The sequence below is a fragment of the Glycine max genome, chromosome 19 (assembly GCF_000004515.6).
Source record: "Glycine max cultivar Williams 82 chromosome 19, Glycine_max_v4.0, whole genome shotgun sequence".
Taxonomy (NCBI): domain Eukaryota; kingdom Viridiplantae; phylum Streptophyta; class Magnoliopsida; order Fabales; family Fabaceae; genus Glycine; species Glycine max.
Genome location: NC_038255.2, coordinates 41,111,355 through 41,138,760, shown reverse-complemented (window position 1 = coordinate 41,138,760; position 27,406 = coordinate 41,111,355). Strand labels below are relative to the sequence as shown.

The 27,406-nt window shown below is 34.1% G+C and overlaps 3 protein-coding genes and 1 long non-coding RNA gene across 6 annotated transcripts; 3 read left to right on the top strand and 1 right to left on the bottom strand.

Moving 5' to 3' along the window:
• The first annotated feature begins 3,799 nt into the window (after window positions 1-3,799).
• LOC102662818 (uncharacterized) lies at window positions 3,800-6,299 on the top strand. Its single transcript, XR_005889896.1, has 4 exons — window positions 3,800-4,673; window positions 4,803-4,896; window positions 5,116-5,535; window positions 5,783-6,299. It is a non-coding gene; the product is annotated as an uncharacterized lncRNA (long non-coding RNA).
• A 6,673-nt stretch (window positions 6,300-12,972) lies between these two features.
• LOC100499840 (uncharacterized) lies at window positions 12,973-16,072 on the top strand. 3 transcript variants are annotated; one of them, NM_001415810.1, is made up of 3 exons: window positions 12,973-13,070; window positions 13,689-14,030; window positions 15,591-16,072. In NM_001415810.1, the coding sequence occupies exons 2-3, from the start codon at window positions 13,697-13,699 to the stop codon at window positions 15,737-15,739; spliced, it is 483 nt and encodes a 160-aa protein (NP_001402739.1). In that variant the 5' UTR covers window positions 12,973-13,070; window positions 13,689-13,696; the 3' UTR covers window positions 15,740-16,072. The 3 variants fall into 3 exon arrangements, with proteins under 3 accessions (NP_001402739.1, NP_001236744.1, XP_040868310.1); NM_001249815.3 differs by having other exon boundaries at window positions 13,682-14,030; XM_041012376.1 differs by lacking the exon at window positions 12,973-13,070 and adding an exon at window positions 13,121-13,381 and having other exon boundaries at window positions 15,591-15,919.
• Window positions 16,073-17,800: 1,728 nt separating this feature from the next.
• LOC100801860 (rhodanese-like domain-containing protein 9, chloroplastic-like) lies at window positions 17,801-22,087 on the top strand. The gene is made up of 6 exons (NM_001289244.2): window positions 17,801-18,081; window positions 18,322-18,581; window positions 18,668-18,818; window positions 21,189-21,274; window positions 21,351-21,455; window positions 21,534-22,087. Exons 1-6 carry the CDS (start codon window positions 18,038-18,040, stop codon window positions 21,602-21,604), a joined length of 717 nt encoding a protein of 238 aa, NP_001276173.2. The 5' UTR covers window positions 17,801-18,037; the 3' UTR covers window positions 21,605-22,087.
• Window positions 22,088-23,864: 1,777 nt separating this feature from the next.
• LOC100806629 (probable pectinesterase 8) lies at window positions 23,865-26,457 on the bottom strand. The gene is made up of 5 exons (XM_003553379.5): window positions 26,024-26,457; window positions 25,478-25,649; window positions 25,172-25,378; window positions 24,587-24,846; window positions 23,865-24,295 (listed from the first exon to the last, which is right to left on the bottom strand). Exons 1-5 carry the CDS (start codon window positions 26,416-26,418, stop codon window positions 24,142-24,144), a joined length of 1,188 nt encoding a protein of 395 aa, XP_003553427.1. The 5' UTR covers window positions 26,419-26,457; the 3' UTR covers window positions 23,865-24,141.
• Window positions 26,458-27,406: the final 949 nt, after the last annotated feature.

Here is a 27,406-nt window from a genome sequence, read left to right as displayed (position 1 = left end):
AATTCGTTTAGAATGGATAATGGTCGAATCTTTTTCATGTAAGCATCTGAAATCGAACCCTTAAAAGACTTATTTATTTACCAATTATGTTGAGTTTTGTTGGTGAGTTTAATTTTTAAAATTGAAAATAAAAATACTCAAACATATTTTCTTTTACATTTTATGTTTCACTGAAAATATAAAGAAAAACAGAGATGATGAAGCAAATAAAATAGGCGTCGGTTGATGGCTTATTTTTGCTTGGCTTTCGGGATTATAAGCTTGCCATTAATACCTTACAAGAAGTATTTGAATAATCTATTTTTATTATCATTTTTATGGTTGGTTCACATGCTTCCAAGGAACCCAACAGTTAGTGCGGAAATTATTGTTTGGTATTTCAAATAAAAGAACCCAATAATTAGTGTGAAATTATTGCTTGGCATTTCAAATAAAAGAGGTTGACTTGTTTAGCTTATAAATGATTTTGTTATCAACTTTGTTCGAAATTATTTTTGATAAATATTATAGGATAAGCAATAATTTTTATTCATATTATTATCATTTTATAAATTGGTTTGGCATAGAGCAGCAACTCAATCATGCGATTTTCTTCTTGCACTCAACATTTTTCCAATACACCCAACGATGAGAGGAAAAAAACCAAAAATACTCTGACATATACAACAACAACAACAACAACGCCTTATCCCACTAGGTGGGGTCGGCTACATGGATCAACTTCCGCCATAATGTTCTATCAAGTACCATACTTCTATCCAAACCATTAATTTCGAGATCCTTTTTTATAACCTCTCTTATAGTCTTTTTGGGTCTTCCTCTGCCTCGAATTGTTTGTCTTCTCTCCATCTGGTCTACTCTCCTCACTACAGAGTCTACCGGTCTTCTCTCTACATGCCCAAACCACCTAAGTCTATTTTCCACCATCTTCTCTACAATAGGCGCTACTCCAACCCTCTCTCTAATAGCTTCGTTTCTAATTTTATCCTGTCGAGTCTTACCACACATCCACCGCAACATCCTCATCTCCGCTACACCGACTTTATTCTCATGTTGGTTCTTGACCGCCCAACATTCTGTTCCGTACAAAATCGCCGGTCTTACCGCAGTCCGATAAAACTTTCCCTTTAGCTTGATCGGTACCTTTGCATCACATAACACCCCCGATGCTTTTCTCCATTTCATCCATCCTGCTTGAATGCGATGATTCACATCCCCTTCAATTTCCCCATCATCCTGTATTACAGACCCAAGATATTTAAACCGTGTGACTTGAGGGATAATATGGTCTCCTATTTTCACCTCTGAGTTAGAAACCCTCCTTCTTTTGTTGAACTTACATTCCATATACTCCGATTTGCTTCTGCTTAGGCGAAAGCCATGTGTTTCTAGAGCTCGTCTCCAAGTTTCCAACCTCTCATTCAATTCCTCTCTCGACTCTCCAAGGAGGACTATGTCATCTGCAAAAAGCATGCATCTCGGCGCTATCTCTTGGATTTGTTCCGTGAGGACATCCAAAATTAAGGTAAAAAGGTAGGGGCTAAGGGTTGACCCTTGATGTAAACCAATTGTGATGGGAAAATCGTCTGACTCTCCAAAAATACTCTGACATATAACCAATTTTTTTTTATTAAACCTGTGATTTTTATTTAAAATCTATATATGTAAAAAAAATACATTATTAGATCAAAATTCGTTGTTACAAAATTTATTATGTAAATTTAAATTTGTATTAAATATACATTATAAATTTTAGTGTTATATATAGTGATGTTAATTATTTTTTAACATACTTGACCTATTAATTCAGTTGGTTAAATTACTTCGTAAAATACATTTTTAACAATCCATATCATATGAAGTAAAAAATGATAAAGTTAAAATTTTTAAAAATATATTAGGTGTAGAAGAAATTTGAATAGTGTAAGAAGAATAACCTCCATCATTTATACAAGGGCCCAGTTACCCCACGAAGCCCAGACCTAATTACTCAAATTGGGCTCAGGAAAAGTTGAGTGAACAAAAGCCTATTAACAGACCCAATAGCTTGTTTCGCGCCTAAACCAATATAACGGACTCAAACAGTTGAAGACACCAACCTCATTGTCACAGTTTAATGCAATGCAATCTTGATTCTTTCTTCCTTCGATTTTGTTTTCCGTTAAAAATCATTCTCTTCCATTCAGCTCTGTTCCGAATTCCGCTCAAGAACAAATTGCATGCATGTTTGGGAACTCAGAAAAAGAAAGCAAAGAAAATATATTAGCGTTCACATCCACCTGAAGGTAACTCAGATAACTATTTATTAACTCTTTTTAGTCTTTTATAATCATAGAATTTGTTCTTAATCTTGGAAACAAAGTTGGAAATTTATCCGTTATCATCATATTATGCGTTTGGTTGCTACGAAAATTGACAGATTATGCTATAGAATTTTAATTTTCATCGTCACTGAATCCGGTTTAATAATTTAGATTTACAATTCTGTTGTCCTGAACTGAATGGATTCTAAAACTTCGTTTCATGCTTCTGAATTGTATTGAGGACTGTGCTTGGTTATTGATATCATCTTTTAGAGTTGCATATTCAGATTTTGTTATTATTCTAAAATTAAGATCCATTTTAACTTAATTTGACGATGGACTAATTTTCTGATCATTCATTATATATTTGTTGTAATTGTTTTGGATAAACAGTGTTAGCTCTTCAGGATCTATACAGAACCTTTAACTACCCACCGATGCTCAAAGGATGGAATGGTAGCGATCCTTGTGGGGAGTCTTGGACAGGAGTTGCTTGTTCTGGACCATCAGTCATACAGCTGTAGTGCACAAAGTTCACTGATTATATTTCCTATTTAGATCATAGTTAATGTCACTAATAACTGTTAGTAATTCGCTCTGTCTACACGCACAAAATTTCAAGGATTAAACCTCACTGGGTATCTGGGAAGTATGCTATATAATCTACCTAACTTGAAGCAACTGTGAGAGTTTGTATGGCATTAGCCTCTTATCTGGATTTATTGTCAAGATCTGATATTTATTTATTTCCATGTTATGGTTTCTGCAGTGATGTCAATTCAAATAACATCGTGGGCGAAATACCATTCGGTCTAACCCCCAATGTCGTACATATGTAAGCCAGCTTATCTTCTTCACCTTGTCCCCCAGAATTAAATTCTATGCTTGCTGATAAGCATACCTGTACATGTATATATGTGTGTGTGAGAGTGCGCGCGTGTAGCGGTGTTGTTCTCATGATCATGATTTTGTATCGCAGAAATAAAATAAAGATTGTACCATTGCAACTATTTGAACCAAAATATCCCACACACTCATTGGGAATTGTAAAAATTTATGGCATCTGTGAGTTACATTAGGAGTAAAATGGAATTTTGTTCATTGATATGAAAAGGGTAAATATCCCACGTTTGCTATTTAGTTCCTGAGGTAAATTATGTTTTAAGTTATCTAAACTTGTTTCAAGTTACTGGCCATCAGAGATAATAAAAGGGGTGATATGAAAAGGTTTTTGTTGATTTACGGACCGAAACATGCAAGTTAAAATTTAGGACTAAATTGTGAGCAAGTATACTTTTCTAGGGTCCAGAAGGCTAGTTTACTTACTACATTATTGTTGATTTAGACTAAGCTCGGTAGAGATGGTACTACAAGGAAACATGCTTAACCTGCATATCAATTAAAGTTTATTCTTCACATTATCTCTTCTCTTACGCATGTCATAGTGATTGAGCTTTACTAATAGCTGTGAAATCATCATTGTCTTGCAGGAATTTAAACCACATGCAATTTACTACATGGACCCATTGGTGATGTATTTACTGGTATAGATAATCTCAAAGAAATGTATGTATTTTCCTCCTTGTTCTTTTGATGTATAAAATGAATAAGCAATTCAACCACTACAATATTTTAGGTACTTGAAAGTTGAAACCCTCCATATCCATGAGAAAAAATCTTGAATACAATCTAAACCTTTCCAATTTATAAATATTCTTGTTGGACCAAAATGGTATGTGGAAAACTATAACTACATAAAATATATTTAAGTAAAAGTAAATCATTCATCCAAAAAATAGATTAAAAAAAATCAAAATATAGATTGCAAGTCATCTTTACTGTTATCTTTTGTTGAATTAAGACAAATGATAGTTGAGAAGCGCCAGAGAAAGGCGGCTGCTTATAAAATTATAAAATATTTTCATAGGTTAGCTGAAGTCAAGCACTATGATAATACTATATAATGAAAATTGATTTGATGGAGTTGTGTGAAAAAAGACAGCCAAATGCAAACCCTTCGATTATTATTTTTCCAGAGAGAAGTGCTAGCAACACAAATTTTCAAACACATTATTATTAGGTGAAATTCACTAGGGAGCAGGACTCTCATGAATTCCACCCGATTTTAAAAGTCTGCCAATAACATCCTTCTTTGTTCAAATTTCATGGTTTGGATAGAAGTATGGTACTTGATAGAACATTATGGCGGAAGTTGATCCATGTAGCCGACCCCACCTAGTGGGATAAGGCGTTGTTGTTGTTGTTGTTGTTGTGTAAAGGATTATTTCCTTTCTTCAGGGACCTCTCATACAATAATTTCTCAGGAGATCTGCCGTGTTCATTTGGTTCCTTAAGAAACCTTGACAGATTGTTAGTTTCTTCTATCTGATGCCTTATTCATTTTTCTAATCTTGATTTATGTTTCATCATACACTTAAAGGCAGAATTATACTTTATTAGGGTCTGGTTTTTTATCTGTAAAGTGGTGCTTATGTGCAGGTTCCTGCAGAATAACGGATTCACTGGATCAATTACTAACTTGGCTGAACTTCCACTAACAGATTTGTAGGGTTATCATTCACATTTTCCCAATGTATATTTTCAGTTCTATAACTATTACTTTGCTCATTTGCCTATACTTCCAGGAACATTCAAGATAATCTGTTTAGTGGCATTCTTCCACAGCATTTTCAATCCATACTGAATTTATGATTAGTGATAACTATTTCAAGTGTTGATCACCTCTAGTTTCTTGCATCAAATGAAATAATGAACGTATAACATTGAATAATCACACTATACCTTCAATTAGGATTGGAGAGAATAAATTCTGTGTGGCGGACAACACTCCTCCCTGGAGTTTTCCTCTGGATACTGTATCAGTTGAGCATAACACTAGTAGCCCACCCACAAATCAAGCAAATGCCATAAAGAATTATTCCCCTCCCAGGGTAAGTGTGGCTACTCCCAGAGTAAATGAGGCTCCCCCTAGATTAAGTGAGGCTCTTCCCGGAGTAAATGAGGCTCCTCTCAGAGTAAGTGAGCACAAGAAGAAACGTATAGGTCCTGGAGGCATGGCATGTATGATTGGTGGAGGAACACTGGTGGCCACAGTGGTGGCACTCTTTGTTGCCAACCTGTTTGAATAAAATTCGTGAAGAGAGCCCAAACTCGAAGACCTCAGAAAGCAATCATGGCTCATTGCATTCTCATCCGACCAGTGCAACCATAGGTAATTCATACAGAAATGAATATGGACTGTGAGGCCCTTTATATGCCATCTGTCATGGTTGCAAACTGAGGTGCCCTTTTGAAAATCTAGAACAAAAAATACAAGTAAATTTTGATCTTATTGAAAATTCACTTCTACCTTTATATAAATTCAATTAGTATTTACTATACCATTCAATTTAGAATTTGTATGAATTCATTTATTATATCGTTAATCTTGCTTCTTTTTTTTTTCACTCTGGTGATAGGGATCTCTTCTACCGCACTAGAGGAGAGACAGAGCCCACAAATCCCCCCATTAATTTTGCATCCCTTTTGGGCCCTGTGGGATTGCCTTCCCTGACCATAACAATACAGAGGAGCCATTAAGAAGTTATTCCAGTACAAAATTAGATAATAAGAGGATGTTACTATAAGTTTTTCAGCAATAAGGATTGTATTTTATAAGTTATAGTAGCTAAAAGCTGCTTAAATTTCATAAACCAGCTGTTTCAAAGTGAATCAGAAGTTTGATAACAGTCTTCTTTAGTATGCTTATTGCAGGCATATATAGGTTCATTGATCGCTTAGGTGATTGTTGGAAATAGGCTAATGAGATTAATATTGAAGAGATATCTTAGCATTATGTAACTAGAGTTAGCTTAGTTGGTTAATCTCTACGTAACTAGAGTTAGTGTAGTTAGTTATGAGTTAGTTACTCTTGCAACTAACTATATCAATTGTAATAACCAACTTTATGAGCTAATTCATTCATGCTATTCTATATTTGTTTCTCTCTTTAACTTCCTCTGCAAGCTTTGCATTTATCCATGGCAGGCACAAGATTCATGATGGTATCATTGAAGAGCTCTGTTGTGCAACTCTCTGCTCTCGCTTCTTCTATAGTTTCCCTTCGATTTCTTCATCACGACTACCTATTCATCTTTGCAAGATCAATCTCTAAATATACACAACCCATACTATCTTCATCTAGGAGAAAATCCTGCAATTGCACTGGTTTCTCTAGTTCTTGATTCAACAAATCACAGCTCGTGGAGTCGATCAATTGAGTGCGAAAAATAAAGTTGAATTTGTCGATGGATCTATTCAAGGATGCATTGAACCATACACTTCATACAGCTTGGAAGAGGTGCAATAATATGGTGGTTTCTTGGCTTGTTTACTTAGTCTCACATTCGATAAGACAGAGCATCCTTTGGATGGATGATGCACGAGACATATGGAAGGATTTTAAGTCGAGGAATTCACAAGGGGATTTGTTGAGAATTTTAGAATTACAACAGGACATGGCATCTATCAAACAAGGTGATCAATCTATAACTGATTACTTTACAAAATTGCGAGTTATTTGGGATGAATTGGAAAGTTATAGACCTGATCCAGTGTGTTCATATGATCCAAAGTGTATGTGTGATGCTCTTACTAGTGTTATGGAGAGGAAGAAACAAGACTGGGCTATGTAGTTTTTTAGAGGCCTAAATGATCAATTTAACACTGTTAGATCCAATGTATTTGATGATGGATCCATTGCCTAACATAGCTAAGGTCTTTTCATATGCAGCAAGAGAGACAACTTGCCAGTAATGATGTAATGGGAAACATAAGTCTGATTAATGCAGCCAACACCAATTCATCCAACTTAGGAAATTCATGCACCTATTGTGGTAAAGACAATCACACTGTCGATAGGTGTTACATGAAGAATGGTTTTCCTCAGAATTATGCTTCCAAAGGAGGAAGAGGAAACCAAAGTGGCTTTGGCAGAGGAAACTTAGGAGGAAAAGGAAGCAAGCTTTGCACATATTGTGGCTTCACTAACCACACTGTAGATGAGTGCTATAGAAAGCATGGTTACCTTCCTAGACACAAGTTATACAAGTCTCTAGGTTCAAACATCAATAATATCAGTGCCGAGAAAGAAGAAAGTGATAGCTCAGCTCAGTAAAGGAAACAAGAAACACAAAATGAGGATGTGAAGCTAACCTCTCAACAGTATAAAGCTTTGATGACACTGCTGCAACAACAAAACACAATTCACAACAAATCCCATGTGAATCAAATTGGTACAATCAACAATAAAGGTAGTGCACTATCCATTACTTGTAGTGTAAGCAAGACAAGTCAAGATGAGTGGATCCTTGACTCAGGTGCCACAGATCATGTCACAGCCTTTCCTCATTTGTTTTCTTTATGTAAAAAGATAAACCTTGTGATTGTTAGATTCCATAACGATCATAAAGTCATTGCAACTCATGCATACATAGTTCAATTTTCTCAATCTTTATACCTAGAGGATGTTTTGTAAATATCTAGTTTTCAATTCAATTTGATTTCAATATTCAAATTGGTCTCTTCTTTGTCCTAAAAACTAACCTTCATGAATGACAAATGCTTTATACTAGATATACAAAACTTGTAGAGGATTGGTACAGTTGATATGATGAAAGGTCTTTATAGACTCAACATTGTTCCTCTCAAGCCTCATAGGGAATACAACTTCAATTCCATCATTATCCCTGTTTGTCCTAGTATTTCTAGCATTTTAGCTCTTTCATGTAATAAGAAACCCATAGATTTGTGGCATTTTAGACTTGTTCACCCATCTTATGAAAGATTGTTGTTGTTGAAACAATTTTATGTTGTTTTTACATCAGACAAACAATTCATATGTGAAACTTGTCATCATTCAAAACAAAAAAGATTGTCATTTCCTAATAGTGATTCTCATTCTTCTTGTGCTTTTGCTCTTATACATATTGATATTTGGGGCCCTTGCAATGTAACTTCTTTAAATGGCTACCAATATTTTCTCACTATAGTATATGATTATTCAAGGTTTGTTTGGGTTTTCCTTATGAATTCAAAAGCTGAAACACAATCTCCACTGGTTCCCTCCTCGGTCGTCCTCTTCTCACCTCGATGTTTCTTTATATCACATCTACACTTCTCGTGATGTTGATTCACCGTGAGGAATAAGTTACAAGCTTGAGCAGAAGACCCTAATTGGTTTTGTGTCAACCTTTGAAAAAAATCTTATCTGGTCAGTGTGGGTCCAAAATGCTATTGATTCTACCAAAGTCTCCCTCAAGCAAAATTTGGCGATCCTGGAAGAGAATGGGCAAGGGTACTAAAAGGTGCTAAGCACAGTGGCGTCCTTGGAGGCAGAGGTTGCCAAATAGAGGGTTATTACTCATCAAGTTTGGAGAGTGGGTAGCTAATGCCATTGTCGCCTTCATTGAAGCTGCGAAGTCGAACCACAAATTGTCTTCCAAGGTTGATAGTGCTTTTGCCAAGTTACTATGCACCAAATTAGATGGTCATGAGCTATTTAAGCACTGCAAAGGCTTGCAGAGGGAGAAAAATGAATTGGCTGGAGAGATGGAGAATACTGCTGCTGAGAAGGACAAGCTTGCCAAGGTAGTTGTTGACTTAAAGGCCAAGTTGAAGAAGTCAGAGTCCAGGTTGAAGGAGTCATAACAGAGGATGTCCAGGGAGAAGGAGGCCAACAAGGAGCTTGAAGAGAAGCCGCTGATGTACAAAAAGAAGGCGATTGAGTAGCATGAAAAGGGTTTTCATAAGGCGGTTAGGCAGGCCGGGTTCTTCCCTAGTAAATAAGGACCTTGGACACCATGAAGTTGGTGGTTATGATGGAGACAACCATGGGGTCGTCTTGGTTGATACCCTTGAAGTTTCTGTCGGTGAAAGTGACAGGACAGAGACTTTGTAGGGATGATAGGTCAACACAGTTGATGTCGATGTCCCTGATGGCATGGAGGTGACACTTTGGGGACTGACTGGATTGCCCTCGATAGTAAAATTCATTTGTAATAGTGTTGATTACCTCTCTGATTTGTTGGGCGGGCTCATTTTCCTGTTCTTTGGAGGTTGTTGCTCGCATCTTTGCTGGTGGTGTCTTTGTCTTCCTCGATCTTCTGCTCTGTCTCTTCTTCTGTTGGCACCGTGGTTTCTGTGGTGATCCTTTTGGTGTCCTTTGTGTCTTGCTCTTACTACATGACTGTCCAGCCTCTTCACTAATTAGGCTAGATACCTAGCCTGTATGAACTTTTTTATTTTGTCTTTTAGGGCCTAACAATTTTCTGTGTTGTGATCATAACTGCGATGATATTTGTAGTATTTGGTTCTGTCTAACCCTAACCTAGGAAGAAGTGGCAGAGGTATTTTTATGGGTACCTTCGCGTTGAAGGCTTCCTTAAGGATTGTAGTGCAATTGACCGTCAGAGGTATGTAACGCTCGTACCTGGGCCCTTTTGGGAGAGGTTGACGCTTGTCCATCTTGTGCCTTTTGTCCTACTTGTGTGAGTTGGGCTTGGTACCTCCTTCTCTCTCGTTTCGCTTTTGTCCAGTTTGTAGGACTTCGTTTTTGAACCTGGATATCCCTTCCATTTTGGATATAGTCTTTGGCTCGTTCATGCAACTCATCCCTGCTACTGGGTTTTTTTTTTCACAGACTGTCCGTAAACTTACCAGGCCGTAGGCCGATGAGCATGGACTGTAATGATACCTCTGGGTTGAGATTTTGGATATGAACGACAATGCGTCCAAACATGTCCATGAATTTCTAGAGAAATTCATCATCTTTTTGTTGTAGGCTGACCAAAGCAATCGATGTCATATGATGTGGCCGGCTTGTTGCATATTGAGAATTGAAACACTTAACAAGAGTGTCGAAGCTGTCGATGGACCAAAGGGACGTTGGGAATACACGGCACATGATTGCGTTGTCATTGGTGTATAAATTCGCCTGGGTGAGAAAAACGTCTAGATGTTCATCTGGATCAATGGTTTCATCATACCTCTCTTGGTTGAGTGGTTTTCAACTTAAGGGTATGTCAAATTCCTTGATACAGTCGACAAATGGGTGTCAACGAGTATTTCGCCTTTCAGGACGGTGTATGTGGGAGAGACTAGGATCATCTTGAGTATTGACTATGTGTCGGGGTGTGATTCCCCTTAAGTGTGTTCAGGCAATGTATGAGCAGAGTGTTCGTCGCCCTAGGGGCGTCTAATATGAGCCTCCAATTGATTGTGGTCAGTCTTTAGCTTTCTGAGCTCCTCCTCATGGCGTCACTCCATCTCCGTAATGCGGTTTTGGAGTTGTTGAAGAGTATCAGTATCTGTTGTGGTTGTTGGAGGAGGATTGAAGCCTTTGAAAGGGGTCTCACGTTTGAGGCTAGATTGTGTGCTAACCATAGGTGAAAAAAAGAGGTTGCGAGGTATGTTTTACTGCGGCCCTACGGTGGACACCAAATGTACTTACCAAAATCTGGAGCAGTCCCACGTCATGGTGGATGTGGACAAGGTGGGCTCCTAGATCTCGCACGTCGGACTGAGAGTTCCTTTTGTTAAGAGGACAAGATGGGGGGACCTTAAAAATAAAAGATTTCGACGCTCAAGTAAGTACATGAGTTAAGAGAGTATGAGTGAGTATAAAAAGAGTGAGATGAAACTTGATACTTATATAATAGAGTGAGAGCTGCGAGTCCTTATTTGTAAGGATTGTTACGGTGGTGTAACAATCCATGCAAATAGTGACTAGCTTATAGATAATAACTAATAGATAATTATAACTTATAGATAATGTGTAGCTTATAGATAATAGAATGCCTGCCATGAGATAATGTGTGTGTGTGTGATACTAACATAAAAGCTGCATCCTTTCAATTCCAACTGGGTGACATTAACGTGCTAGAAGTTTGAGGTTGATTTTTGTTGTGGCAATTTTCTCTAGTAAATATGAGGAACATGTTTTTTTTTATTTGTTTGTACATGAGTGGGATGTGGAAACTGTAACCAACCCAATTAGTTTTGTCACAGGCAATAACTCTAGTGATACATGATTAATAGATAATAATTACACAAATCACACGACCAATGACCATAAGTTTTTTACAATGTTTGATAACACCATTGTTTTCAAAGTGAAGAGTAATGAAAATGGTGTTTTCTTACTGGCCTAGGAAAAAAGTGGGCACTTGCTATAGAAAGCTTAACATGTTTGAAACATATTTATGATATCTTATATGTGCATGATATAAAATCAAATCTAATAAGTATTGCACAATTGATTGAAAAAGGCTTTAAAATCATATTTGAACCAAATATGTAAAAGAAAATATGTATTTAAGGTAAAAATGATAGTTATTCCCTCTATGTTCCTTTTTAACCATCACATTTTTGAAATTTTTTTGTTTTTATATTTTATTATTTTAAAAGTTTAAGATAACAATAATTATTTTTTTGTTAATTATATTTATATCCTAACTTTTCAAATGAAAAGGAGTAAAAATAAGAAATCTCAAAACTATTTTATTAAGATAAAAAAAAGTTTATTATATTTTTTGGTTTCTATGTAGAAACCTCAAAAGACAAATAAAAAAGAATGGAAAGAGTATAAGATATGCTCTAAATTGGATGGAGGAGGGGGGAATAGATTTTTCAACAATTGTTAGCAACACTGAATTATGACACGAGACTTGGACATTTTTCATTTTGTTGGACTCTTGAAGATCATAGATATCCATCATCTTATTCTATCAACATTACTCTTCACTATAAAGGCATATAAAAGTGACCTAGCAACGGAAACCAACTATCACTAAAATTCTAATTCTATTTTCACTCAACCTTTTCTTAACTTTGAATGCTTCAATCCTTAATAATAGCACCATATAACACTCATCCTGAAAACTCATCTTAAGAAAACTCCTACATCAACATATTAATCCTACTAGTTCATGAGAAAAACCTGATCATCAATCTTAAATTACTATGGAACACATAGATAAAAATAAAATAACAATACTCATTAAGATTAACCTAATAATAAAGAGTTTTAAATGATTTATATGAAATTCAAAATTTAAACCTCGTTATCCTCGTTATATTCTAGAAAATACCTTTTACTCTTAAGGTAGAAAACCACTCTGAAATAAAACAAAATTCATTTACAATTGCTAAAATTCCGAATTTTATAAAATTCATAATCAAATGTTATTAAATAAAATTAAATAATTGCTGCTTTTATATTTCACGAATATAATAATGTTATTGAACAAAAATCCATCATGTGATAATTTTGTAGTGATAATAAAATAATATAGAATTGTTTCTCTCAGCAAATAGTATCAGAAAATAATAACATATTGAAGGATAATTAATTTAAAAGGTTAGAATATTACAAAATCAACATATAAACAATTAATTAATCATATCATATAAATATACATTTTTAAGCAAAAAACGTTTTTTCTGTAGAATACTTAACATGTTAATTTGAAGGATAATTAGTGACATATTATTATGCCAATAATTTTAGTCATATTACTTGTCAGAATTTTTTTAGTATGTTTTTTTTTAAAATAAAGTATATTTAAAAAAGAAATTGAAAATATAATAAAATTTTCTCAACAAGAATAGTGTAGGCAAAAGTAACTGCAGCAGCGCTGAGTCGAGGGCGTTCAGTGTTCACCACAGTTTACACACGAGTACCCATTTTCTCTTCTCAATTTCTCAGAGGTACCTATTTATCTTCTCACAACTAACTCTTTCTGGTTTTTCTTCATCCACATCGCATTTCTGTGTCAATTTCTCTTCTCTAAAACCCATTCGTACCTTCTTCATACATCTTTTTAGGGTTTTCAATCTGATTTCTCTTTTTAAGTAGCACACGCCCTGGATATGAGTGTGTGTGTGTGTGATTATTCATACTCGTTTTTATGATTTTTAATATTTAAATGCGTCGTTCTCTGTTGCTGATGTTTCCAATGTTATTTTCCGGTTTGGAGTTCATTTCTTTCTGGATCGGTTGTCGTCTTACCGTAGAATTGGTTCGGCGTATTTCTACTTGTTATTAATGCCACCACTGTTTCCAGCAATTCTGTTTTTTTTTTTTTTTATCAATGGAAAAATGTTTACTGAGGTGTTTTAGAAATGTATTAAAATCATTTTGTTATTTGGAACCTTAATCTCGTGTTTTTGGACTTGGTTTCTATCAAAATGGTTTTTGTTGGGAGAGGTTAAAACTGTTTTTCCTGTTCTGTTTGAGTGGTAATTGGTTGTAGTCTACAATATTGTGATGTGACTTTATCTTCTGACATGCTTAATGGGTGGTGTTAATATTTTGTTAGTGTGCAGAGAAAATCATGGTGGACGCAGCAGAACGTAGGTACTTGGAGGATGACGATTCATCACTCATGAAAACTATTAAGGGGGCAACAACTGGTTTAGTTGCTGGCACTATCTGGGGGACCGTAGTTGCCACCTGGTATGATGTCCCTCGTGTAGAGAGAAATGTTGCTCTTCCAGGGCTGATTAGGACTTTCAAGATGATGGGCAACTATGGTTTGACCTTTGCTGCCATAGGAGGAGTCTACATAGGTGTGGAGCAGTTGGTGCAAAACTATAGGATGAAGAGGGATTTAGTCAATGGAGCTGTTGGCGGATTTGTTGCTGGTGCAACTATTCTGGGTTACAGAGGTAGCCCTTTCCTCTAATAAATGTTTATATTTGGGAATTGGCATATTTTAATATCTCGATTCTGAAATGTTGCTACTGTTATTGAGCTATGTATATTTTCTCATATAATATAATTAAAATATGGTAATGAAGCCGCATCACATGAACAAGGACTTGATCCACTTTCTGAAAATTAGTCCATTTTGAACATTTATCTTCTTTTTGACATGATTGCGTCATTGTGCTAGATGCATTGGCACTTTTGATGTCTTGCAGGGAAGCCAATCTATCATTGGCTCCTTCTTTGGCTTGCAAGAATTGATCTTCTTGTGGTTGTATGTGTGTGTTTGTAGAGGGACAGGTATCTGTGACCAACCCTTTCTTCAATATCCCTCATGTCATTTTAGGTTGTCATAGAAAGCTTGTTCTTTTGTGCTTTTTCACTGTCACTCAAGGATCCTTATATTGGGAGGTTTATTGTCCCACAAAAGAAGCTGAGTTATACCTTCTGGATTGCTTTCATTCAATTGTGCATGGTTCATTGGTTGGTGGTAGCATGATGTTTTATGAGAGCATGAAATGGAATTTTGTAAGAACTAGGAGGCTATAAGTTGTAACCCATGTTATAGGTTGCAGATTCACTTTGCATTTTACCCCCATGTTATACAACACAACAACAAAACTACAACAAAGTCTTATCCCACTAGGTGAGGTTGGCTACATGGATGAAACAAAGCCATTCTGCATGGTTAAAAACCAAAGCTATGGGAAAATTATATTCCCCCATGTTATAGTAGGAACTTCATGTTGTGTTGGGCAGGAAAATGCCGACAAGAGAATAAAATCAATGTAGTAGAGCTTCAAATGTCTGTTATTGGTATTAAGATTTTTTGTGGAAATCCTTTACTTCAAGTTCTGACTTCTTTATTACTTGTGTTGGATTATTTGTTCCATTTTTCAGAGGGTTTTGGAGAGAAAGGGAATGGAGGGTGAAACTTTCATTCTTGAATTAATAAAGTTTTATGATGTATAAAAATGAATTAAGGGTGATTGGAACGTTTTGTGAGAATATATTATTTTGTTCCTCTCATTCTAGAAATTTCTTAAATCAGAAAATATTTACTTGAGATGAAAGATTTATCCTCCCTTTCCTTTCACTTCAAAACCCTCCTAGCTAACTTCCAAGCATACTCTAAACATTTGTTAGTTTCTTGTCATCACTATTGTCTTATGCTGCAAACTTTATGTTTCTTATGAGTCTGTCCATTTGTCTGCCTATACAGGGGATCATTTTAATTTTGATCCTGGTTGACCATTTTGACATTTTGTACATGGAATACCCCATTATTAGCAACCTTTTGCATTTTTGCTTGTTATCAGCTGCAATGGTCTAATTTAAACATGGTTCCTGAGGATGATGTTCAACCCTTCTTTTATAACCTTCTTATGAAGTGTGCTAAGTTACCTTTCTGGATCTAATTAATTACGAAAACCAGGATTACTAACTTCATAATCCAAAATAAGTCACCCTGGATCTGCTGTTTTTCTAGCAAGCTTTATGTTCTGTTCATTCTATTGTAGGAAGGAGCATCAAAACTGCACTTTCTGCTGGATCAGCATTGGCATTCACATCTGCATTCCTTGATTTCGGTGATCAGACAATAAAACATGATACTGGGAAGGAGTACGCGGCTTACACCACAAAGAAAAGACCCAGTACTGAAGCATAATTGTTAATGTGCACTTTTATGATTGAAGACATTTCAAGTTGATAGGAAAGAGTGGATCACTCTTTTGTTGACCCAGTTGTTTGTTGAGTTGGAATTACATACTGGGCTATCTTTCCATATTGTTTCTTTTGTAAGTTGCTGGTGCTGAACTGGTTAAATTCCAATAAATGTGCTATTGTGTTAGTTCACCATAACAAATTACTCAATAGACGATTCTTCCTTGGATGGAGTGAATGAAACCAAGAAGCGGAAAATTGTAGAGATTGGTGTTAAGGCTGAGATTCTCAATACAATTTGAATCATGATTCTTAAGGTATGTTGATACTGCACCAACGATTATGGTGACTAGATTTCGCTTTTCTACTATTCAAGATATGAAATAATGAAAAACAGTGTGAAGAAGAGACCTCGAGCTGAATTTCCTATCTACGTACCCCATTGCCCAGAGGCTCTTCGCTATGCGAAGGTATGGGGGAGGGATGTTGTATGCAGCCTTACCCTTGCATATGCAAAGAGACTGTTTCCGGATTCGAACCCATGGCCAACAAGTCACCAAGACACAACTTTACCGCTGCACCAGGACCTCGAGCTGAATCATTTTACAATTTCTCGCATCTTACGCAGGTGGAGAACTTTTACGCTAGAACATGTGTTCAGGAGAGAAATATATAAGGTTTAGCTTCCGACGTAAACAATAAACTAAAATGCAAAAGTGTTCAGGTCTCTTTGATTCCTTTTGTGCTGAAAGAGGTTGTTTTCACTGACATGAACATTCAAGTTGTTGGATGTTTAACATAAAAGGGCTTATGTTACGCATACAAAGGACTTGTGTTCATGAATTTACTCAAGTTTTTATAACATGCTACTTATGAGATTGAGGTCCATTGACAAGAAAGGAAAAGAGTGATGATTACTTTATTTCTTGATTTCAAATACTTCTATAGAAAAATATAAAAAAAATGTGTTTTTACTATTTTATTTTATCATTTTTTAATATAAATCTTTATAAACAAGATTTTTTTTCAAGTCAAACATGCTTTAACAGATTCTATCCTAACTCGAATTAGAGTCTCATTAGTCAAATTAGTTTGACCTGATATATATTAAAAAATATAAAAATAATATAACTAAGTAACTAACATAATTTAATCTTTCAATACTTTAAATTTAAAATGATTATCATTATAAAGTAGCTAATATCTCAAATAACAACTAACATGCCAATACAAGTCCATAAATAAGTTTTAAACACAAACAACCATCTAATGTCTTAAAAATAATCACAAGTTCACAAAAAATAACGTAGAAGAAGTTCATAATTTTTTTAAAAAAAGAGCAACATCAGATTCAACCAAAGGCCCACCTCGATTCAACCAAAAGAACTATCATAGTTCAATCAAATACCCACTCGGTCCAACCTAGGATTACATTAATTCTAATGCATTTTTTATCCTCTTAACAAATCAAACCGATGTGTCCATTGGATTTCGATTAGACCACTGGGTCCGCTTTGATTATTAAAATGATGCTTAAAGAACTCTCAATAATAAATGAGGGACTATAACAAGAAGAAATGGATAATAATTAATAAATTTTATGGATAATGAGATGAATCAAAATTTAACTTTGATCTCTGAATAACTTTTTTTACTCTATTATACAGAAAAAAAAACTAAAGTTTATTTACTTGAGTTACACCACGCGCATATACAACCCTGATATTTGACGTTTCTTGTTTTTTGAAAGAGCTATTTAAGGTTTATTAACTTTGTTTGTTGTCTCATATTGTAGCTAAAATGAATGATTCGGTGACTTTCGCTTGTTCTGCTATAACTATTTGCTTCAGTTTATTAGAAACAAAATAACTTTTATTTTAATTTCAAATTAAATTTTAAGTGTTACTATCAAATATACACAAGATGTTGTAGCTCTTGAGCTAAACAGCTGTTACTGTGAGCCTTTACCAACTGTCATATTAGAGAATGACATCCTAGGAATAGGAAATGGTATATATTAGAAAATTTTCCCAAAAGATATGTATTTTAGGAAAAGATAAAAGAGAAGGTGTATTTTGGGGAAAAAAACCTATCCTTGTCCTTGAAGAAGTTATAGAATATTCCAAGGCTTAAGATTAGAGAAGCGCATGTGTCTCTGATCATAGATATTTTCCACGTGGCAGAAAACCATTGCTGATCCCAAATTTCATGGCCCACTAAATTTAACAGGTGGCTTGAGATGAGTTCAGCTTTGAAAGCCTACTTCACTGGCACAGATATGAGTGACAAACTATCTCGTACAATGGCAGGAACTGGTTTCTCCACCTCCTGTCTTTCCTCTTCCAGGTAACTAATTAACTCATGTTCTTATGTTTCATTTTTATTTAACATCTTCAATGTTATACTTATAGTGATAGCATAACAAAACCCCAAGCAAACAACTCTATTTTATCTTGGGGTATTTAAAATTGTATATTCTGCCTTACAAATTAACCATGCTGGGGGTGAAGGGAAAGTTGAGTTAATGTTTGAAAATCTATGTATGTATGTGGACATGGTTGTGAGGGATTAAGGTTGTGTTTTCAGCAACTTAGGGACATGTTGGTTGGTATTAAAAACTCACAATGCAAGGGCCGTGCCAGGGAAACTACCTGGAACTGTAAGGAGAAGATTGTCATTAATAAAAGCAGAAGTGAAGTATGTGAACGCTGAAAAGGCTAAGGAACTTGTGGAAGCTGATGGATATACTGTTCTTGATGTGCGGGACAAAACTCAGTTTGTGCGAGCTCACATAAAATCTTGTTCTCATGTGCCTCTTTTTGTTGAAAACAAAGACAATGATCCCGGTATGGAGTTTCTCCTTCCCAAAGATTTTATGTGTGAATGTTTTCGGCTTCAATTTCTTTACTTTTGTGACATTCACTTTCTGTAGGTACTATTATAAAAAGGCAGCTGCACAATAATTTTTCTGGGTTGTTCTTTGGGTTACCATTCACTAAGCCAAATCCTGAGTTTGTGCAATCTGTTAAGAGCCAGTTTCCGCCTGAAAGTAAACTCTTGGTTGTATGTCAGGAAGGACTGAGGTTAGTTTATGATTTCCTACACAATTTGATTGCTAATCATTTATACAAAATGTCTATGGTCATGGTGACAGGAAACTAGCATATATTTAGGTCCTTAACTTCCCCTTCTTGGAACATGGAGACCCTAACTCTGATTTAGTTCATTTGTTCCTTATTTATGTTGGCTTCCAAAATTACATACTCCAAATATGATTCTGTAATATAATCACTATGTGCAGTCTGAAATCTAAATGTTTGATGAAAAAGAACTAGGAGGAGATGTAGCTTTGGTTTGATTATTCAATACTAATTGGTCACTTAGAAGTGAGTGAAGAAATGCCAGTGCTGTTCTACGAGGGTATTAGCTTAGAAGAAGTGCTAAGCACACGTATTTGAGAGTGTGTTTTGAAGGTACTCTAGCTTGGAAATAAAAACTCATCGAAAACTGTTGATGATATAAAAACATCTCTTGGCCTTTGCCAAATAGCTCAATTCTAGGATGATTGGTTTTGGATAAAATATGTTTTCGATCCCTAATAAATACCCGAATTTTGTGTTTGTTTTTAATAAAAAATTTTTTTGCATTGAGTCCATAATAAAACAATATTTTTGTTTTTGGTTGTTGACACTTTTTTTAGTATCTGATAAATTAACGAATTTTATATTTGCTTCCTAGTAAAAAAAATTCATTTGTTATTAGTCTTTTTTGAAGGGATTAATTACAAATGAAAAAAATTATCAGGAAACAAACACAAAATTTGATAATTCATAGGGAGTAAAAAAAAGTGCCAAGAACCAAAAATAAAATTTTTGTTTTATCAAGGAGAAAAAACAAAGAAAAAAATTATTATGGAGCAAACACAAAATTCGGGTAATATTAGGGTCACAAACATATTTTAGCCTTTGGTTTTTGACAAAGTGAAACACCATAACTACTTCTGGCATTGCCTATGGAGTGCTGTTAAATTCTCTGGTAGAATCAGATGCATATATAGTTTGTGATTAAAACATTGATCTGAGGTGTACTTCTTTTTGTATAATGGAAGATGAAGGTTCCTGTGTTTTGAATAAGAAGGAAAGATCAAGAGTTGTAAGTGATGACAACTATCATTCCCAGTTATGCTACATTGCTCTTTAGGACCTAAACCATTCCTATTAAATAAGGGAAAAGAAAGTTGCTGAAAATTATTCTTAGTTGGAGGTAATTTTGTTGATATAATCCATTTATGATAGTATTACTGTGAAAAACCTCTCAGTTATGTTAGCCAGAGTAATGTACAAGAATTTATTCTATAAGCTTATACAGCTATATATTATAATCCATCTCTAAAGCCACAAACTAAAAAGTAACTGTAGTTTGTTTGCATTGGGAAGAGAGGGGTGTAACGTACAAGATATCTCAATAACACTGTTCCATTCTTGGACAATCTAAGAAATTTGTATTCATCCTCGTAGTTTCATTGCCTATTTTTCTTCAACCTTTTATGACATTGTAGGCCATCTAAGGTGGTATTTATCTCAGCTTAGTCAAATCTATGAAATAAGACCAAGGCCTTTGCCTATATATGAATGGGTTCCTTACTTCAACGTTCTGCACAAATGCTTTTAGTGTCAAACTGCCAAGGTCTCCCCTGTGTTGTAACTACTTAGAGAAGCCGAGAGTCCATCATCCAATATTTTAAAAACCTTCCATGCAAGAGAATTTCATGGTAACTTCATTAAATGGGAGATTGAATGATGCGACAGAAAAGATTATATGCATGAGATTTTAGAGTTTAAAAAGAGAAAGTAGAGTTGCTCTTGAACTCATTTTGCTAGCAAACCATCTGAAGTTATATGCTGATATTGACCTTTCAATAGAAGTGAGTTTTAATCCAAGAATGTAATATTATGCATCATCAATTTTAGCCTCTGTGTGATTTAAATTTTCATATTCAAGCCACTAGGGTCGGGCTACTGGGAGGCATGGGGTTCAAACCTCAATGCCAGTGTTGTACCCAAAAGAAAAAAAGAATCATATTCTACTCGAGACTAGACAAAAGCTACCTGAATAATTTACTAACAAGGACAAGCATTATGTGTGTTTGGGGATTCTTAGCAAGTACACTCAATTACTTTTGGTGATAGTTTGCTGGTACCAAGAGTGAATTGTTCTGCTAAATCCTTTGTGAACCAACATAATATTCAGCATAAATCCTTAAGAATGTTAGTTAAGAGTTGATGATAGCAAATTATGTTAGTCATTGCCTCAAGGACTTGAAGATGTCTTACATGTGGGGACAAAAAGATGCATCAAAATCCTATAAATTTGCATGACTTGAATTTTCACTGTACTTGCATCGAGTTTTAATAGACTAATATAAGAATTTGAGATTTTCTTTCTTTGTCAAGGTCTGCTGCAGCAGCAAGTAAGTTAGAAGAAGCTGGTTTCGAAAATATAGCATGCATAACATCTGGCCTTCAAACTGTAAAACCAGGTTTAGTAATTATTTGACTTGTGTTTAGAAGTTAACTTATCTTTTAGGATAACATTAAACTATTTCTACTCTGTAGGGACTTTTGATTCTGTAGGGTCTACAGAGTTGGAGAATGCCGGCAAAGCTGGCTTGGTGACAATCCAAGGAAAAATCTCAACTGTGCTGGGAACTATTCTTGTTTGTAAGTCTTTTTTTCCAAGATTTTTGTATTACTATTTTTTATGCTCGTATTGATTTTTTTTTAAATGAAAATTTTCAGGTGCATATATATTCGTTACCTTCTTCCCTGACCAAGCAGAGAAGCTATTCCAATTGGCCCCTACAGGCTAAGCCTAATAAATCCATTGTAGTCTTTCTTGATTTTGTTCTTCCTCACTCATTATGCATTTATGCATGTAGCATAATTAAGGAACGTGTGATTAGAATTGAGGGGAAAAAACATGAAATGTGAATAAAGTAATGTAAGAATTAGTAATGTGAGTATATGGCTATGATGCTCAAGAAACCAAATGGTTTATATCACTGGTAGTATTCTCCATTAAGCAAGAAGTATACCCATTTCCATTGTTTAAGATACCAGTTATTTCGAATTTACGTTCCTAGGGAAGTATGTTGCCTTGTACTGGATGGCATAACCCGCTAGATTGCCTTCATCTGTACTTACAAATGACTTTGTTGACACATTTGAATTTTGAATCCTCTAATGAGATTGTATTAAATGTATATTCACTCCGTTGTAATTATTGTGTAAGAAAAACTTTTTTGTCCCAATATATATATAATTGACATTTTAATTTTTCAATGTAACATTAATTATTTTTTTTACTTATATCTCTTATTTATATATATATATATATATATATATATATATATATATATATATATATATATATATATATGATAAAATACATAACTTAAAAATAAATTAATGATGATATAAGGTTAATTTAATAAATTACTACTTTCTTCATCTATTTAATATTTTTTTTTAGTATGTGTAAAATTACTCAGGATGACTATTATTTTAGAACCCAGAAGCAATCATTGTGAAAGTAATGATATACCACATTATTGTGAAGGCAATAAAATAAGAGAAGAATTATTTTAGAATTTTTATCTTAATAAAAGTTGACTTAAATTACAAAATTCATATATGTGTCTGATTACTTTAATGATGTTATCAGTTGATAACAAAATTCTTATATATGTGATTATTTGAGATTAAAATAAAATTCTAGAGATGGTTAACTTAATTTTGGCATTATATCACCAATGTTCTTGATTAAGAAACTTGTATATAATAATGGCAAGCAAGTTGTCGATAAAATTTTAAAATGACATTTTCTTTTGATCCTATTTTTTTTTTATCTTTATCATTTAGAAAAGACAAGAAAATTTTAGGATAACAAACATTCTCTAGAATTTTACTTAAATTCAAACCCATAATTGATGATAAAACTAGAATAAATATTTTTTGTTTCCTACTCACACAAGTCCATATCCTTGCTTTTTTTATCAATCTCTAATTCTAATATAGTTTGATATTATGGTGTCAATATAGACCAAAATTCCGTTAGGGTCCAATTCTGAACAAGAATAAATACAAGGGCTTTGCAATTTTGATTGATTACAATTTTGTATATTCCATTTATTATAAAAGTTCCCAAAGAATTCATTAGAGGAAGGTTTTCAACAAAAATAGTTTGTTCTCATATGTCCCTACTACTTTTCCAAATTAATCCCACATATGCAAGTAATTCATATACATCATCTTTTTCGTTTATCAAGGATTCTAATAATTGATATGTTTCTACATATAATTGAAATTCAATTTTTTGATCTATATCCTCAATTTTTGGAAACTTAAAAAGCCCTTCTGATAAGTCCCCATCAATGAACCTACAAAACCCTTCAAATTGTATCTAATTCAATTCAGGTAGTCTAGACATTCCTTCATTTCCATCCCCAAACATTTTCAATTTTCTCATGAATTTTATCGAAAAATATCCCACTGATTTATGTCATTCTTCATCAAACCACATAAATCAATTTAGCAATACTGAAATATCTATTTTTTATGCTAAATTACATGAAATTTTAACTAATCCCGTGTATGAAATACCTATTATGAAAAGAGGAATAAATAAAATAAAATTTTATACTCAATTTCTAAGGAAGGAATTTACAATAAAACAAATAGATAGAATCTAAATTCTAATCTCAAAATGGAAATGAATTGAAAATTTCGATCTAAATTTTAAGACTTTTTTTTCATTTTAAGAAATATAAAAAAAAATGCATTCCATTTCTATCATTATTATAATATTCTATATTCCAAATCAATTGGATACTAGAAAAAATGAATTTGGGATTGTAAAGAAAAGAAATATTTTTAACTATTTTTTTTGGAAAATACGATTAATATAATTAGAGTGCGTAATGTGTAATTAAGGCTTTTGTATTTTTTAAACATGTATAGATTAAACTCTAGCTATAGATCTATCTCCAACTTTATTGCAGTCATATTTGTTGGGCACAACACATAACATGTCATGCTTCTACTTATTTTGCAATCTTTCTATTCAATAAATTGTCACTATAAAGTATACGCAATTTTTCTATTCAATAAATTGTCACTTTAAAGTATTCAATAAATTGTTCGGGACAGCACATAACATGAAAGATATAAAGGATTTATAATAAATTACAACTCTTGATAATTTGTCACTTTAAAGTATACACAATTCAATGAATTATGTCTATAATCTATTTTCCCCATTTGTTTATTTTGTGTACTTATTTCCCATTTGTATGAATGGAAAAGGAATTAACAAATAGGAAATGGATTCAGGTATGCGAAGCTAAGCTTATTTGGAAGTTTCCAACCATTGGTCGCCATCAATAAAACTTGTGTTGAGGAATGCCAAAGCTTGTGTTTCATTTAATTTCTGTACATAAGGTGCCCTGAAGTTCGTATTAGCCCCAGGCCCCGAGCAATTGTATTCTCCATAGAAGATAGTCCTGCATGCATGCGTTAAATTAATATGGATATATAGTCAGCAAAAGTATATGCAAATTGCAACTAAATTCGTTCTTCTTGTTTGATCATATAACTAGTACGTATGCAAAAGATAAGATAAACGTAAAAATAAGCAACCCCAGTTCAATATTTTTAGAGCAAATTATACTTTTTTTAGAGATGTTTAATTTGCATTACCCCTTTTTATAATTTTAAAATATACTCTCTTTCTTTAAGTGATAAATAAGTGTTTTAACTTGATCTAGGGAATAATAATTTATTTATACACTCACTGATCTCTTGAAGGGTCGTTGAAATCATTCCAACCTTCAGGGGCAATGATATCTGACATTATTGAGAAGGCAAAAACAACACGAGAGTAAGGTCTCCATGCCCGACCCAACCATATCCTGCCGTTTCCTCCTATTGTACTGTTCACAAATGCAAATCCTGTGTTTTCATCCCCTGAAACTCTACCATGAGCTGTAACTGCACCATTTATGCTCTTTTGTCCCGCAGGTACCGGGTTCGCTATAGACACTATTTCACAATTCTGTACACAACACCATTTTCATGTTAATCATAATTTTATGAGTATGTGTAAAGTGAATCAAACAATTTTGGTATAACAGTATGTGTAAATTTTACATCTTCTCTTATATAATTTAACTCACTTTTAACATATGCAATGCTGCAACTTACGAGAGAAAATACCACATTGAGAGTGTAAAATAATTTTAAACTGCATTCAATTATAAATTATTTATTGATAATGTAAAAGTGTTTATACGCATGACAATTAAAGTCTTAAATCATAAAGCAAAAACTCATGAAATGAAATTATTATGATAGGTGACTATTAATTGAGTTAAAGATACCTCGTAGAGTGACCTTGCATTGCCGAATATAAAGTCAATGGAGCCTTGGATGTAGCAATCTTTGAAGTAATGACGACCCTTATCATCATGAAGGGTGTCTTGGGCTCCGAAGAATCCACAACCGCTAAATTCAGATTGATCTCCCGATACTCTAATAGCTACTGCTTGTGCCCCTACGGCCCCAGGACTGGGCATTGGCGCTAAATTCTATTTCATGTACAAAGTTTTTAGTGTTAGTGTTAGTGTCAGTGTTATTGTAACATTTATATTTTCTTTCTGCTAGACATACAAATAAAAATTATTCACCATGAAGCTTATGTTCTTAGCAATGAAATTGGAGCCGAAAACTTGTACAGAGCCACTATAAAATGTTCCATTCGCGGACAATGCGGTATCATTCCATGCAATTGCAGTTGACGTGTAGCCTTGTCCTTGAAATGTAATGTTGGGTTTGGTTTTAGGCACCAACACCTTCTCACTGTCCAAAATAAATGACATGATATGATCGATGTGATTGAGGTTATCTTAGAAAAACAACTATTTCTTGAGTAAATTATCTATGCTCTCACAGTATAGAGTTATTATATTATAGTATAATCACAAACCGTTATTATATAATAATTTTATTGACCTTTACCATAACTATACCAATAATAATTTTTTATTGACTAACAGTCTTTAGGATTCATTAAACTTTTCTTTTATCAAACTTTTTCAGAGAGTTGTAGAAAATCAAGTTATTTTTCCTTTAAAAAAGTTGCCAAACATGTGTCGGCTGATTCAAGTCCAATGAAACAAAACAACGAAAGCTTAAAAGGAGGTTTGTTTGATGAATGATGAAGACCAACTTACTAGTACATGCCACTGTTTATCCATATTATGGTTCTTTTGACACTAAAATCCGGAACTGCATTCACGGCCGCTTGTACTGTTGTGAAATTACAACACCCTTTTCGATCAACACAAAGATAGGAAGTGGTATTGGTATTTGGAGGTGGAATTCCCGGTGGAAAATCATCACAAATAGAATCGGTATTGCCACTGTCAGGGTGTTTCTTGTGATGATGGTCTCTCCAGAAGTTCCAAGTTAAAGGTTTTGCCAAGTATGCAGATGATGGTGACAAGGTTGTGAGACTAAAATATGTGAAGTTATTGAGAAACTGTGGAATTGGATTTATCAGATTCAAAGATGCAAAAACTGCGGCCAAGGCAACCAAAAGAGATAAGAGGTTGCTTTGGAGACTCATTTTCTGATTTTAGAATGTAGGAGAGGGTGTGAAAAGGGATGAGGCTGAAAATTTTGAAATCTGTATATATATACCAATAAAAATATGTCAAAAATGCACTTGAAGGGAAAGGTTTAATGGCATGCCTTGCAAACTACCCTGTCCTTACTCATTCTTGGGGAAATTTCCAACTTTCACCAAACTTCTAAGTTGGTTGTTTTTCTTCAACCTTTTTCATGACATTGTAGGCCAACTAAGGCAGTCTTTATCTCAGCTTAGTCAGATAAGTTTCATGTAAAAAAACCAAGGCCATTGCCTATACATGAATGAGTTCCATACCTCAAGTTTTTGCATAAATACTTTTAGTGCCATACTGCCAAGGTCTAACCTCCGTGAATCCTTTCACAAAAAAAAAAAAAAAAAGCTTAGATTCCATCATCCAAGATTTTAAAAGCTTTCCATGTAGGAGAATTTCATGCTAACTTAAAATGGGAGATAGAACACTGCCATAGAGAGAAGATTATATGCATCAGATTTCAAGAATTTAGAATGAGAAAGGAGGGCTGCACTTAAACTCATTTTACTTAAGCAAATCACCTGAATGGAAGGGAGCTTATGTAATAATATGCATCGTCAATTTTTGGCTCACTGTTATTTTAATTTCATATTCAAGCCACTAGCCAGTATGGTTATTAGAATTAATGTCTCATGTAAGAGATATCTGACTTATAAGGACTAATAAATAAATAATTAAGAATTAAATTGTAATTGGATTAAATAGAAGAATTTTTAAAAATTACTGTTACTTGATCGGAGTAGTGATTATAAAAAGATTAATACCTACTAACGTGAGACAAAGTCTTCTTCCTGACAAAAAAATGTTTTCTTTAACCCCTAGTTATCATAAACATAGATAAACAGAAAAAATAGTCAAGGAAACAAAATCTTATTTCTCTCCTTTCCAAGGAATCAAAGTATACAAAAGAGAAGTCTCAGTATAAAAAAAGGT

Excerpts from the sequence above, each read along its gene's own strand:
- LOC100499840 (NM_001415810.1), top strand. The coding sequence starts at position 13,697 with ATGGTGGACGCAGCAGAACGTAGGTACTTGGAGGATGACGATTCATCA. Across the intron at positions 14,031-15,590 it reads AACTATTCTGGGTTACAGAG|GAAGGAGCATCAAAACTGCA; the intron begins GTAGCCCTTTCC and ends ATTCTATTGTAG.
- LOC100801860 (NM_001289244.2), top strand. The coding sequence starts at position 18,038 with ATGGCAGGAACTGGTTTCTCCACCTCCTGTCTTTCCTCTTCCAG. Across the intron at positions 18,582-18,667 it reads AAACAAAGACAATGATCCCG|GTACTATTATAAAAAGGCAG; the intron begins GTATGGAGTTTC and ends CACTTTCTGTAG. Across the intron at positions 18,819-21,188 it reads GTATGTCAGGAAGGACTGAG|GTCTGCTGCAGCAGCAAGTA; the intron begins GTTAGTTTATGA and ends TTCTTTGTCAAG.
- LOC100806629 (XM_003553379.5), bottom strand. The coding sequence starts at position 26,418 with ATGAGTCTCCAAAGCAACCTCTTATCTCTTTTGGTTGCCTTGGCCGCA. Across the intron at positions 25,650-26,023 it reads ATAAACAGTGGCATGTACTA|TGAGAAGGTGTTGGTGCCTA; the intron begins GTAAGTTGGTCT and ends TATTTTGGACAG. Across the intron at positions 24,296-24,586 it reads AACGACCCTTCAAGAGATCA|GACTATCTTCTATGGAGAAT; the intron begins GTGAGTGTATAA and ends GCATGCATGCAG.